Source organism: Cebidichthys violaceus, unplaced genomic scaffold (genome assembly GCF_023349555.1).
Source record: "Cebidichthys violaceus isolate CVI_PGR_0920_01 unplaced genomic scaffold, fCebVio1.0.p SCAF_12, whole genome shotgun sequence".
Taxonomy (NCBI): Eukaryota; Metazoa; Chordata; class Actinopteri; order Perciformes; family Stichaeidae; genus Cebidichthys; species Cebidichthys violaceus.
Genome location: NW_027176285.1, coordinates 2,034,313 through 2,050,367, shown reverse-complemented (window position 1 = coordinate 2,050,367; position 16,055 = coordinate 2,034,313). Strand labels below are relative to the sequence as shown.

The 16,055-nt window shown below is 42.4% G+C and overlaps 1 protein-coding gene across 1 annotated transcript in view; it reads left to right on the top strand.

Moving 5' to 3' along the window:
• Positions 1-16,055, top strand: part of LOC137868879 (transmembrane protein 132C-like) — a 122,761-nt gene that overhangs the window by 28,428 nt on the left and 78,278 nt on the right. The window contains 2 exon segments of the mRNA XM_068705884.1: positions 11,568-11,848; positions 11,850-12,493. Coding sequence (XP_068561985.1) covers positions 11,568-11,848; positions 11,850-12,493 — 925 coding nt within the window.

Sequence of the window (16,055 nt, the reverse complement as noted above, 5' to 3'; positions counted from 1 at the left end):
CGAAAAGTCAGGCGATCATCAAAGTCAATAGGATTCATCTTCTGAGGACCTTGAATGTCGACACAAAATTGACTGACAATCCATCCGACAGTTGTTGAAACATTTCAGTCTGGCTCAAAGTGGGGAACCAACCAGCGACCATTTGTTGTACTTCTGCTTTCACTTTCAAATTGGATTTTGTCCATATGACTTTCACAGGGTAGTTGTTGTTGATGTCACGGTCTGTCATTGTGTTATAGTTCAATAGTTGGCTATATATGTGTTTTTGACTCAGTCCTAAATATACATGAAAAGAAACCTAAGTTATAAATGCTTAGCACACATCCAGCAATATGAACTGATAAACAGTTAAACATTGGAGGTTGTCTTTCATAAGGGTGCAGGTGGTACAAATTGAATAATTCCTTTGCTAAAGTAAAATGTCATTGAAAAAGCTTCCCAAAAATAGCTAGTAATTGCATGAATGGGGCAGATCATTAAGGCTGAATTTTGGTCAATGTTGTAATCTGCGGGGATATATGCAGTGCCACTTAACCACATCCCATCGCTTGGTTCTGGTCACGTCGTGTATTCATTTAGCCTGCAGTTCAGCATTTCGTCAAAGTGATTTCATACTTTACTTGATATTGAAAGAACTAAACGAGTTCCCTCAATTTCCATTGTGATGTGCTGTGAGTAATAAGCAAAAAGAGCTTCCAGAAAGACATTCCTAGTTTCTATTTTAGTTTTAGTATATCTTACATGTTCAACACACATGCGCCACTTTCAGATTCAAACAACCTCTATAACATCTGCATCACCTCTTTTCAGAGGAAAAGCAACTCTCCCAGTTGATACTTTTAAACTCCAAATACTTGAAAAAAACATGAAAACATACAGATGTGTTATATCTGGCGCTCAAAGCTGCAGTGGCTGTGAAAGATCTGCTGCAGTTTAGTGCTTTAATACCCTGCGATGCGTGATCCTGTTCCCTCGCTTCAATGTTCCCCATCCAAGCTAATCTAAAGAAATTACACAATTAAATCAATTTGGCTTTGAAATCATGAAACGATGTATTTCTGTCAATGTTTTGCAGTGAACTTGGGCTAGACATAGGCTACTGTAGTGTGCTGTTGCCCACTCACACACTCACTTATAGTAGACAGCCATCATTGGAAAAAACCCGGAGTGGATGGTGTTAAAAGGTTACCCTGCTGATGCAATGCATTGTGATGAGACTTATTTCAGAATGGCAGCTGGCAGCGGGCTCTCAGCTGTCTTGGAAAAGTTTTAAAGGCTTTTTTTTTTTGACTCAGCAAGGAGTCTTACATTGAGGTTATAGTTTAAATGTTTCAAGTGCTAGGAATTTAAACTACCTTTGTCATTTACAGGCATGAAGGAGAGTTTCGAGTCTTTAACACAAAGGACTTTTTTTTTTTTTTTTTAAAGGCATAGATTGAGAACAAAAACCCACACTCATGTACACCGCTGCTGAACTACAGGGTGCTCCATATTTGTACAACCCTGTTCTTTTCCTACTAGGTCATTTACTTTTGTCAGCCTCGCTATGCCATCAGACATCTCATCCTTGTTCAAAAGGAAAATTAAATTCAACTCAAGAGCATCACTCTACCTGAAGATTCTCCAACCTCAACAGCCTCTTCTCTCCCACTGTATGATTTCCACAACCTGTTATTATGGAGGGTGCATAGAGATGTCCTTTTGCTCGTGTGAAATAGGGACAAGGAGAAAGAAAGAAAGCGATAACTCTCTCATAGTTGTACCATCTAGAAGAAGATGAAATAACAGATTGTCAATCTCTTACGTAGGGATGTATTTAGATTAGATTAGATTTATTCCAGATTTACTCCACTTGTCTATGATGGGTAACCTTGAGCCTTTGTATTCAAATATTTCCACCACGAGTTATGTACCAAAGCTTTCCACCGCGATGTAAAGACATTCTATCATGCGCGGCGTCTTATTTTATGACCAGCTGTAAAAATATGAAGAAACTCTCGGCGAAGCTTTTCCTCAGCAAAAACCCAAGGCGATCGCGGCGTAATTATCTGACTAAACCTTTCACGGCTTCTGTTAGTCACAAAAATCTGGCAAGAGAAGGATGAGACTGACAAATAAAACTAGGTCTGAGCATTGAGTGAAAATGATAGACAGCCTTTTCTCTTGGCATCTTTATTTCCATTCCCCCGCTTATTCCCCCAACCACTAAGCTCACTCAAAGACAAAAAAAAAATTTCTCTGTGGCGCTTATGGGGGAGGATATGGATAAAGAAATGCATGCCGTGAGCGTTGCTTTGCTGCAGGGAGAGACCTCTTGAGTTCATCTCATTTCAGAGTTTCTGAGCAGCAGCGGAATGACTGTCTGTTCTCTCCCTCTGCTCCTGCTGGAGCGTGCCGTGGACTTCCTCAGGGCCACGGAGACCAGGCTCCTCTCTTCCGTGCTGTTTACCGCCTCACTGCTGTCAGAGGAGAGCGCGGTGCCACCGATCTACGGTCCGCCGTGTCTGCGCCAGGGGCATCTCGCTACATGCACACCTCTGCGCTCAAAACACGCATTTGGGCCGTGCTTGCAGATACCACAGTTAGAACTTCTGAGGCTTGACATTTGATCATCTGTGGTTTGACCAGTGGGGTGCATGCTGCTTCAAAAAAAATCTGAATTCCCATCGATGGAGATTTGCCCAGGGCTACGCGACGGTCATCTCCAAGGAGTTCCAAGTGTTCGTGCTTACACTCGCTCACCCACACTTAGACACACACGAATACAGAACAAAGCGGCACAGATCCCACATATATCATATGCATTCACAGCACAAGCATGCGCATTGTGGCAAACATTCACGCACGCAAAGACCACAAATCACACAGCACAGCTCGCGTCCGTATCTCCTCTCTCCTGTAAGCCTTCTTTGCGTCGCAGGTTTGCATTGTGTGGACTGATCATTGGATTTGGAAGAAGCAACCACTTAAACCTCAACACACATGCTTTAACACGCAGAACATTCATTATACTGTGGTACACAAACTCCATGTTTAAACCCCCCCCCCCCCCTCTCCACCAGGCAGCAAATACAGATCCTTCAGCTGTAAAATTTCAGAAGCGATGTGCAATTACCGCCATCTTCAGACCGCATCGCTACCATCCTAGACTACTTTTACCATAACCGTGTTGTGAAGTATATGTCGTTCTTTTACATTACTGTTCTCCAGCATGTAGAGCCGGAGATTTCTTTTTTTTCAGCCTCTCACAACCAATTGATACTCTCATCCTCACTGGAGGAAATTTAAACTCAAGAACGTGCCTCCGACTGAAGACGCAGTCGCTTACCTTGACGGCTCTTTTTACTTACAATTTCTGCAACCTGTTATTATGGAGGGCCCGACAGAGTTGTCCTTCTGTCAGTGTGATATGAGGATAAGAAGAAAAAAAAATCCTATTTTATAGAAGAAGACGCAATAAGGGACTGTCATTCTCCACTATTCTACCTGTCTATAGGATAGATAAACTTGGGCCTCGGTGCTTTTTTGGAAGAGACAGCTGTCGAGTGTCTGGCTATCATCTTTCTCACATTGTTTTTCACTCTCAAAGTAGCATCTTCTAGTGAGGAATATTATATCTATTATATCGAATATTATAATGTTTGGGAAATCATTTATCCACAACCAACCGATGACCAATGCACTTTTAAAAGGTTCAAAAAATAATAATTCTTAGCAATATATGAAGACATTAAACACCTGTGCATCCTTGGTATTCTCAGTCTTCTGAATGAATCTTTAGCCTAATGCTTAACACAAGTGCTATAAACCACAGCAGCTGAAGCACATTTAGTAATCGAACTGACGATAATTGAAATGAATGATTTTGTTTTCTAAATGAAAAAACGTGATAATGAGAGACTGCGTCCATTCGTGCATTTGTATTTAAAGACAATAAGTGATTACACTCTTCCTGCCCATCCCTTCTTCTGAACATAATTAATAAGGTGGTTTGCATTATTTGAGTTCTTGGAGCAGCTGCAGCGCCTGGTGTCCAAGGCCCATTGACTTTCTCACAATGTAACCTTGCTGGAAATGCCAGAACATTACTCACCCTGCTCCGTTTTGCCCACTCACTACATTATTCTTACCCACTTAACCGCATCTGATTTCATATATTTGCACACAAAAAAAACAAAACATCCTGGGTGTATAATACACAGTATACCTGGAATGGATTCACTTGGATGTGATTACCATGTGCCGAGAGCCTTTGTTATTTACGACGCAGGTCTCCCTCCGTCTATGTGCACCACTGCATCATCTGTCACTGTCACTACTTTGGTTTGACTCGTTTTCAGAGCGCGGGGGTCTATCACTGAGGGAGAGCAGCTGGTCATGTTCATTCACTCACAGGGCCAATCTGTGGTCTTAAATGACAAGAGCAGAGCCCACACGTTTAAGCCGAAGCCTTCGATTACCCCTGTGGGTGCCCTCGTAAGAAGGCTAACTGCTGCTCTGCTCCGCTCAGCACATTTGGCCCCGTTCCTTCAAGAGCTCTCGTCCCCTAGTTCATCTCATCTAAACAACCACCGGCTCCTCAGCGACTCCCCGCTTCGCCATTCACCTCCTCCCTTCCTGACACCGTACAGCGCACAACACTGGGCCCACAGGCAACGGGCAGAATTGTAGTGTCATAAAAAAAAAAAAAAAAAGCACATTCATGTCCCTAATGTGTCTTCAAGGCAGAAAGCTTGGAGGTTGTTTTCCTCTCTGCACAACTGGCGAAGTGCTGTTCATTGCCGTTGCTCAGTAACCCCACCAGGGAGATGTGATGCCTCGCAGAATGAGTGGGAAAAATGTTCTTTATGCAGACAAAGAAATGTTTGGAAGCCGCAGGACGTTTTCCCCAGCTAGGCATAACTAATGCCCAAACGGGAGGTTTATCTTTTTCATTTCCATTTGTGTTTCTTTAAGATTCCCGTAACGTTGAAATACATTATTTCCAAGCGAGCAGAGACGGAGGATGGATTTTAAATGTCATTCTTAGCAGCAGTTACCTTTTGGATCTAATTGAGGTGGCTTGTGGTGCATCACATTGGCTGTTTAAGAAATGACAGCTTACAAACATTTCATTTTCAGCATTGTTTGGACCATGTAATATGTAATTACTCTCTGCACCTCTTTTTCGGCAGAGAAGAGGAGGATGCTTTTGCCGTCCCTGATGATAGACGTAGTTTTCTGAAAGAGCACGCACAAATGTACAGTTTTCCAAATTTGGGGTCTATGAGTTAGAAACAGTCACCTACTGTCGACCCATTGATGGTAGTCAACCTGATCAAAGAGTGACAAACTGTGTCTTCTAACATCCTTTTAATTCTCTTCAGGCTACTTCATTTATTTTACTAAATTAGATTACAGACTAAATGTTAATTTACTATATTCCAATAAAAAAGGGTTTATAACAAAGGCATTAATATGTCTTAGAAGTATTAACATTATTCCTAATGAACACACAGTCTCAGAATATGTTAAAACATCTATTTCTAACATGCAAATGAATAACTAAGCCTTTGTGATGAATCCGTCTTGATTGTTAAGCGATGCTTAACAGTGCTGATCAGATTTTAAGCCTTCCACTCTCCCCATGCAGACCAACGGTCCCAAAGGAATGCAGCATGTGGCTAATATAACTGTATTGATGCGAATGTGTGCTTGGAAGGTGAGATGAGAGGCAGGTGCTTGGGAGAAAGAGAGATGACAAGCATACTGTAAATTACTTTTGTGCAGTCTGCGTGTGAATTTATTGACGGAAATGACCCAAAGGCCATTCTTGGAAGGAAAGAAGCTATACGATTTGTCAGAGATGAAAACAACTCAAGCTGTGAAGAAACACGAGGCCGAGGCTTATTGCCGATATCTGAAAGGTATGAAGCCCTGCCCCATCCATCTCGGTTGGGTCACAATACTTCATTTTCCCTCATTTCTCTGAAAGGGGAAAATATGATTCCACCAATCGATTGCTGCATAAATGTGTTGCCTAGTGATGAAAGATGAGGTGTGCTTTGCTTTTATGTGATCAGATTAACCTCCAGCTGGGAGTGGGCTCTCTGCTCTGCCCTGGTTCTCCTGCAGTGTCAGGGTGCATGTGATGGGCACTTAGAAGGATTAGTGTTGCTGTGTGCTTTGTTTGTGTTGAGCTATCACCCGGGACATTTCACTAACCAGAGGATTATATTGTCAGCCACTGAAGACGGTTTTATATCTAGTAGCCTGCACTGAATTTAAGAGGGCCCAGAGTGTGCTTTTAAGATCGTAAATGGATGAGCCTAATGAATATTTTTGCAGAATGGATATTCTTCTTCTTGGTTCATATCAATTCTTGTACAGAAAGGATGTAAATGAATGACCTTTTTTTTCTGGTTTTTGAGTAAGAGAGTATTATTATACAATAATGTTTGATTAAATGTGTTAAAACCCGTTCTCAGTCAGTGCAGCAATTAAAATAGTTTTGAGGGTTTTCAATAGCTTAGCTAATTGCCGTGCTGCTCGGAGGTTTTGGAGACATTCAGCATCCTCTCCCCTTTGTGCGCACACAAGACTAGATCAGAAACCGTCTCTGATAAGGGTTTTAAACTTCTTGACTTTGCCAATGGCATTTTCTCCATCGGAGCGGCAGTTGACATTTATACCCAGTCCTCCAAAGTGCCCCAAATACCCTTTACATTCCATTGTTCTGTGGCTGAAAATAAAGAAGTTATGTCTCAAACTGACCGACAGTAGGTCCATTGATGGTGACTTCAATGTCCCCTCAGCAGTCCCTCTACAAAGCAAGCGTCCAAATAGAGCAAATGTTTAACAAAAGAAAATGCCACATAAAGATCACGTCTTAATGTTTTACCTGGTGGACTTATGGAAATCTGGGGGCTTCACAAAGAAACGCTTTAGAAATGTCAGTATTAGAAGACGACAAAAGATGCGCCTCCCTCTTTAAAACACACAATCGGTAAAGAAAAAAAAAAAAAGTGTTGGCACTTCCTGATACAAAAAATGGATTAGAGAGGAACAGATAACAGCATCAAACAGCATGGAAATGGCATGTTATGGTTGGTTTAACACGTGTCTTGAGGTGATTTTCTGAGCCTCTATTTGATATTTTACAATAACTGTGAATTTGGTGCTTTAGGTCCGTCTGCGTTCTCTTTGTAAGATGTTGAAAAGATGTTGAAACCATGACTCACATTGGACAGTTCTGGTGAAAGACACTGAGGGACTCATAAGCATGAAAGAAAGAACTTTGTACAGTCACAATCAAACTGTGTAAAATGATGAATGAAAGTTTCCAGGCATCTTGATTTAAAGAGTTACTGTCAACAAATCCAACGAAAAGTAAAAACCCTACTCTCACTGCCGAGCCCACACTGTGTTCTTCAAACACAAATGTACTTGAGACGTTTCACTCAAAGCTACAAATGTGAACATCATAGCAGGTTGGGGAGTTGGTGTGTGGCAGCTGTTACTCAAACATAAATAGTACATTTGTTGGGGACTAATTTCAGCCGTGGATTAATCTAATTTGGGAATTTACGTGGGCTGAAAAAGCAGGGCCAATGTTCGTGATAAGGAAGGAAAATATCACCCATTGCAAAAGTGTGTGATGTGTTGTTGAACTCAGTGGAATAACATATAGCAAGTTTTTGATTGTTAGCAGGATGAATTCATATTTTTGGGTCAGGATTTCTGAGGAACACTGCCAGACCTTTTCCTTTGAGACCGTCACGGACCGAAACAGAACTGTAAAAATACAATAAAAAATGCACAGACAAATGGACCAGATTCAGATTCCCCATGCCAGCCTTGTCAGTGACCACTTGTGGTTGTTGTTGTGTTTTTTTGCAGTGAGAAATGAAACGGTAAGAGTTGCATCAGCTGGCTGGAAAGCAGTGAACTCTTACAGGTGTTTCTTAAGCAGGCGAGTGCAATGCTGTGTTCCTGATGGCTCGACAAGAAAACATTTCTCATTTCATTTTAAACCGAACGTCTTTTGACTTTTTATGAACACTTACAAAAAGTCAATCCACCGTCACCACCGCCACCCAACTCCACCCCCCCGTCGCTGTTCGTTTTCTCATCACTTACCTCGGACACCTCCCCCCCCCCCCCCCCCCCCCCCCTACAGATTTCATATAAGGAAATCTGTTTGATGAATGTATTACTGAAGTCAGGCCAACTTAATATGTTTGATCAGGGACTGGTTGCAATATTCACACGTGGTGGAGGATAAAGATAGGATGAGAAGAGGAGGAGGGAGGCAAGATGAAGGGATTATATTTCTTGGGTGAAGTTTTACTTTGGTCGCCAGGGACAAGAACAGGTGATTACAAGAAGCGCTTTGAATCTAAGCCACACATGGCCGTCTTGGGGACGTGAATGCCTTAATACCATTTTGAGAGCTTAGTTTAGAAGTTGGTTGCTGCATATTGTAGGAATTCCATGGAAAATACTTAAAATGCATTTTAATTTGGAGTCCCATGCTCCTGCGGGCCCCCTGGCTCACACTGCATGAATAGAACATCAAGACATTAAATCCTGACGCATCCGTGTGATGAGGAGGCCAGTCCGGTTCAGCCGCATGTCTGGTATGCGCTCAGACTCCTCGGCCCGCGTCCTGAGGGGTTGGCAGTGCCCAAGAAATCCTGATGCACAAGAGTTTACAGCCAGGATTTACCACAGGGGTTAAGTTATCAGCACAAATCATCCCCTTTTTCATTTGCAGAAACAGTCCCGCAGACATGATTTACAAGTACAGTAGCTGCAGACATGAAATCCAAGGGCGACTCAGAGCTGCAAATCACACCGGCTTTGCCTCTCTATTCAAGGCATCCTATTGGTGTCAAGGAAATGGACATATTCTAAATCTGAAGTTGCAAATTACAAAAAAAAAAAAATGTCAGCTGTAATGAGTATTATAAGTAGTTATAGTATTACAGTGTCATCTGTAAGTGGGAACTAGGACAGTGTGTCACGTCTCCCAGAGAAAGAGGAAGACGGGAAAATCCTCTCACTGTGCTGTAAGCATGATCCAGCACCGACTAAGCCACTGCTCCCCTCTTGACATTGCTCTCTATCTTGTCATTTTCAAGTATAAACATCATTCTCTCAGTCAAAAGTGTGTACCAGCAGTAGACACTCACTGTGAACTGCCTCAGTGGATGTCTTTACATCTTTCTGTATTCCTCCCCATCAGGGAGGCAGTGGTGTATAAAAATACAGGTTAACTCTGGAGTCGGAGTAGAGAAGGTTGGAAAAACACAAAAAAAAAACATACAAAAAAAAGCAACTGTTTACAGAATAGTGGGACAGATTTATATTTATGATTCATTCTTATTATTACCCATATCCGCGTCAGACTTTTTACTATTACTATTATTTAGAATAGAGCTCTGTAATTAGGTTCAGCTGTGTGGCTGTTCTTTTTCCAATTCGGCAACACAATTTCCCCTGCTGCCGTAGGGACGGGTTTATTTGAGCATCTAATGGACTTGTGTAGCAAAATAGAGCCGGCTGCTTATGCCTGGACATGAGAGTCACAACGGATGAAGAAGGATCAGATATTAGCTCACCGATCGATTCATTAGGCACCCCGTGAGGCTGGGTTACGGTTACAGACACAGCGCCTTATGATAACAGGTAAATAATGAAAATGGCATTTTAGCACCAGGAGCTCGCCATACAGCCTGCCCTATTACTGTAAATAGCCTGGTGCATGGCACAGAACCAGACACGATATCCTTTTTCACTACTCTCTCCTTATTGGAGATGATTATTAGATGAATACATGAGGTCATTTGCATCATGGTATATATATACATATATATATATATATATATATATATATATATATATATATATATATATATATATATATATATATATATATGTATATATATATATATATATATCTCCTCCAGTCTGCATGTTGAAGTTCAGATTTAATGTTATTTAAAGACCAGATTTTAAATTTGTATCCTAAGCATCGAGTTAAAACAGGTTTTTGAGAGCAGGCTTGTTCCTTTTTGAAGTGCTGCTCCTGCTGTCTGATGCCGGTTCCGTCCATCTGGCCACAGCCGGTCATTCCTGTGTTGCCATGGATCATCACAAATCACTGCCACGCCACATCTACTACAGCACAGAGACTTCGGGACAGAAAATCAATGGGCTCTCATGGGCTACTCCATCAGTCCAAATATCTGGAACTTGATGGTGAAGAGTAACTGGGGAAGGGGGAGATTTTGCAGGACGGAGGGCGGGATGGAAGCAGGTTTGAGGGCCATATATGTGAGGTTGGATGGACACACCGGGTCGTCTTTAACTACCCAGCATGTGGCTGTGGGTTCAATCGATGGGAAGTTAGACATTGTAGTTTGGACCTCTGATTTGCCTTTTTGTTTTCACTAAACAAAATAGGCCACATTTCTCAGCGGATCAATGTCAATTTAATGGTGTCTTAATACAAGCAGATAAATGTGGCAGAACTTTGTAAATTAGATCAGGAAATATTTGATCAAATGATAAGTAAAGAAAAGTTCTATTTTTCCAACTCCATACAGCATATGCCTTGCACTAATTGCCTTAGCATACCGTTTTTTTTTGCAGCAGTAACATTTTGTACTAACAGGAACTTATGCATTATGTGCACACAGCGGATATCAATCAAACTGCAGTGTTGAAATGCCACTGTCAATTACACTTCACAAAGCAATATCGCTTTCCAGGATCTTCCTCAAGCTGTCTCTCCACCAGCCACAATTAGTTTTAATGTTTTACAGCAGGGAGTAGCTCCTACTTTTCCTCTGTGCATTGCTTCGAAGAATTAAAGTGCATATTAACAGCACTCACTGTCTGTGATTCTATCACTTTTCCAGTGTGATATACTCAAAACCTGATTAGAATTAATGTTTGGAGCATGACATTGGGTCTGACCTGGCATTTGATGCTAAACTTTTCATATCTGACAGTGTTGAAGCATAAAAGGCGATTTGAATGAAGGAGAAAGGGACGTAGGAAGGAGACAGGCGATGAAGCCATAAGAGGAAATAACAAAATCAAAAGACGTACAAATTGAGGGAGAGATGAAAACAGATTGTCACAATGAAAAGGATCGAAGGCTGGAGGGAACGCGGACAAGACTGATAAGCAAGCGACTCAGAAAGACGCAAGTGTTTTGAATTGGCTCTAACAAATTCTTTCAAACAAGAGCAGCGGCTCATGAAGGTGATATCATATGGAAATGTCTCCAACAAACCATTTAACATTCACTGCAAGAAGTGACTGTAGATATGATTGCCTCAGGTTTCAGGCAATGCATGCAAATATTATGTTAAATGTGGTCGTGAGTTATTTCCTCCAATTTTTCCTCATTCTGCTCTTTGATTTCACGCCCCGGCTCAGGTTTTGTTGATAGGGCTTAGACAATGAATCTTCATCATGCAGCCATAAGTACCATGATGCATGACCAGAAGTGGATTACTCCAGGTGTTTTCACCTCACTTGTTGAAACTGAGTCCTTTTTTGTGTCTTTGTTTCAGTGGTGGATAGCAAGGTGATCCTGGAGGGCCTGCAGAGGTATGGCCCCACGCCAATCTATCTGCCTGTCAGCTACCGGATCCTCAATGCCGAGTCAGCGTTCTTCCTACAGGAAGCAAACCAGGACTTAATGAGGAACTCCAGTCTGCAGGCTCGCACCGAGTCCTTCTTCATCCACCAGGCCCGGCAGATGCCCTTCGTCAACGCTAGCTACGGGCCGCTGTCTGTCCAGCAGCCCGTCCCTCTGGAGCTGCTGCAGACCGTCCCAGGGCCATTCAACACCCCCCCCCTTCACGACGTCATCAGTGGCCACGTCGGCGTTAGCGTCGCCTCTCTTCACATTTAACTGGAAGGTCCACACCTATATTATCAGCGAGAGGATTCACCCCAGTTGGCCAAAGGTTCAGGTGTTGTTCTACATTGCGGGGAGGGACTGGGATGACTACAGCGCCATCCACAAGCTGCCCTGCGTCCGGATGTTTGCCTTCCACGAGACTCAAGAAGTGCGCGGAACGTGCAGGCTAAAAGGCGAGCTGGGGATATGCGTTGCCGAGCTGGAGCCCCTCGCCAGCTGGTTCAGTCTGCCCACTGTGAGACCGGGAAGGCAGAGGGTCTCTGAGCAGGCCCAGGGCACCCCTGTGGAGCTCTACTACATGGTACAAACCATGGACAGCGGAGACTGCAACTCGGAGGATTCAAGAAAGGGCAGCTCCGTTCACCCGGACCAGCAGAGGCCGATGGGCTACTTCGCAGGCCACACACCTATGCAGCGCATTGGGAGCGTCAGGCTGTTTCAGCCGCTCTCGGAGCTAAAGCTGGACAATAACTTTGTGGTGATGGCCCCCTCCAAGCCCATCCGGCAGAGAGAGACAGTCTCCACTTTCCTGGCTCTGTCCACGCTTTCTTCAGTGCCAATTTTCACCCTCAGGTGAGTCAGCCGCCTTCTGGGAGAACACAGTTCACTCTGCCGCTCTACTGATTATCTCTCACTCGCTAAACTCATTTAAACAGACAACATTGGACATAAAAGAAGTTTGAAAAAGGCATTGGCTGACTTTTAGAGAGAGCAGCAGGGATAGATAACACTTCACAACCACAAATCTGACAATGCAAGTTAACCTTCACATTCACGTTTGTGTAGAATTGTGCCAAGGAATGCAACAGGAGGGAATTATTCATCATTGTTTCTCTGAGTCAAAACACTGAAATGAATTTGTAGGCAACACAGTTACAGTACTACCATGTATTTACTACGTTACACTGTTGTGGTTTGGAAACATTACTTTTACAGCTTGTTTAATCAAAACATTCTGCATTTGGCAAAATCAGGGATTATTTTTCTGGCATTAGAGATTTGAAAATGTGTGGATGATAAGCCTTTGATTTGCCACACCAGACTCCAGTCCACAGACAATGTTGCCATGACACCGCTAGTCAACTGCCCAGCTTCAGTTACGTCATTAATCCTGTTTATTTAGGTCATTTGTCTACCCATTAGAAAAACATGACATCGCAAATGAAAAGAAGCGTTGACAAGACAGCGGTGAACAAGCCTTCCCTCGTGTAATAAATTACCTTGTCTTATTGTGGGAAACAACACAGACCGACAACACTCTCAGATGTTTTTTTTTCTCCATCTTTGCTTTTGCGGAGTACATTTTAATTTCAGCTGGCAGGCGTTTTTGTGAAATCACATTGTTTCAGTGACAAAGAAAGAGGTGGCACATGAAAGTGGAAGCACAAGCTGTTTCACGACGTTCCATTTAAGTAAAAAGCTCCAAAAAAAAAACTGAACGCAAAGTTTAAAGAGAGTTCATTTACAGTTAACCCTTTAAAGTCTCATGTTTATTGTTTGGTACCACCCTTAGAATATGTATTTTGTTTTTTATGTATTATACCATAATTATATATAAAATTATAATCTTCTATAATCTATTTGAATTGCAATGGCTACAGTGCTTTACAGAGAAGGTTTGTTTGTGTTTATTGTAACCTTCCAAGTCATTTTGGAGAAACATTACAGATATTTTCTTGTGCTTAACACCAAACCGCCTCTTTGACAGACCGGAGGGGATTGTTTTGACTGGATAACACCTTAATTATACACCTGCGTGTTTTATGAAGATTGTTTTCATGTACTCACCTTCAAAATTGCCTGTCTGAGGAAAATGTGTATCTGAGGTGTTTCCACCCAACAACAACAAGATATAGTTTTTGATTCATTGAGCTTTGTCTCACACAAATTACCATTCAAAGTGACTACAATTGCTCCTTGTTGTGAGATGCAAATTGAGGTGCAAGGAATATGCATTCCACGGGTTACTTTAATGCCGGAGATCTAAATCACGGCAGATGAAGCAGTTAGCGAGCCTCAAAGTGGAGCTGTGACAGAGAGCCCTGGCAATTTGTCAACCCTGGGTGAGCAGGAAATCTGCCAAAAAGCCTCATTGCTTTTCCTCTTGCTCAAGTGATGATGAACTCCCATGAAGTATTAGCACTCGCAGTGTGTGTTTATCACATTTGTCAGCATGTGTGTAAATGGAAACTTTAAAGGCGGTATTTTTCCTCTCCGTGGCATTTTGCACCAGTGTTGCACCCCGATCGTTCAGAACTTCATCTTTTTTATGTTTTCCATCGGGATGGAACTTCAAATTCAACCAAAAAAATACCTCATTAGCAACCAAAAGATTAAACCTCAAAGTGATGGAAAATCACATGCTACTTTACAGCGCTTCACTGCCAGTTTAGCAGACTCCGTAATTGAACACCCGAGCGCTGATGATTAATCTCGCCTCCACTTTGTCGTGCATTGCTTTTATGTTACAGGGTTGAACCTGTGGTGCTATTCAATGTATTTTTTCTCTCAGCGGTTGGATTTCCTAATGATAAAGAAAAAAGAAAAAAAAAAAAAACTTGACTTAAAGCACTTGATATTCCCATGATGGCGGAGTGAATTCACAGTCTGATCACAGGAGGTGGGGGATGGAGGATGTGTGAGAGTGTGTGGATCTTTGTTCAAGACAGCCGTTTGGACTCGGCGTGTGGAACGCTGAATGTGTTTGCATACTGTCGCCCAGTGATTGCCTATTCAGTGAGTGTGGGTGTGTGTTTATGGACAGTTTACTTTACAAGTCGCTCTTGTGAGTTTCTCCTAGTGGCAAAGGCATCATCAACTATTTATGTTCTCTGGAGTTACTCTCTTCTCCTCCCCATTATCTTTTATCCCCCCCCCCCCCCGATCCATCTCCTCCCCTCTCCTCCAACACAGTCTAACTCGTGACAAAAGAATACTGAGAATCCCTCTGGACGGCCTTTATTCCAACATGTGCTGCTGTCAGCTGGAATAAGTAGATTTTCTTCACTCTAGATTTGACTCCTTTTACTCTTTTCTGCCCTTTTTCTTTTTGATAGGACCGTAAAACTCTTCAGGACATCGGGAAAATAAATCGGGTGCCACCTCTGACCTCACCATATACGATCAGCAGCAGCTTACATGCACACGCACCATTAAATTCAGTGGGATTACCCATCCATCTTTTGGGTCACGGTGGTTAGAGAACATCTTGCGATGGGATCACACCAGCAGTGACGCCAAATTGAGTGGTGGGGTGTGTGTGTGTGTGTGGGGGGGGGGGGTGCTATCGTCCATCCTCTAACTCGACTTTCTTTTGATTTCAAACTGCACACCTGTAAAGTGTCATGACTGTATCTTATGCATCTGCAAAGCTATCGCACTGACACAATCTGTCCACAGATGGACAGAAATAGAAACACCTGGCAAAATACTCAAAGGTTCCTGCTACAGAGGGTGTCTCCAGGATCACATGTTCGCCACGTTGACTCACGCAGACCTACAAGGGGACTAACTATGGCGGCTGGTAGATACACCGGTAGATCTCGGTCTGAGATATCAGACCGAGATCAGACTGAGATAACAGTGTTTAAATCCCGTGCAGGAAGGTGACAAGCGGTCTGACGGCAAAGCAGTCATATTAAAGACTAAAGTGGAGGAGAACAAATTGTTTGGTGAGAGTAAAGCTACTGTTATGTTTCAGTTGATAACATGTGTTTTCTTTTTTTTTTTTTGTTGAGAAATCAGGTTTCTGCAAAACATGTACAACACTTACAATTAAACCTCCAATACGACAAATAACTGACGTTAATGCGAAGGTTATGTTGCTCATTTGTCCATCATGATTCCATACTTTACTGAGAAATAGAGAAAAGTCATGCCAACATATTCGGTAAATGTGTCCTTTAATCTTTAAATCTTGCCATACCTGCTGATAAGACCTTTGTATTTTTAAAAATTTTTGCTCTTAAAAATAATCACGTGTGTCTTTTGATTCCAGGTCTTCAGTCAGTGTTGCTGTGCTTTTCATTAGCTTCCATCAACTGTCACGAAACAAAAATAATCTCTTATTCATCATAAACCTCTCAGCAGCATACAAGATTATGAAATTGCCTGCCATCACATCACTTCCAACTCT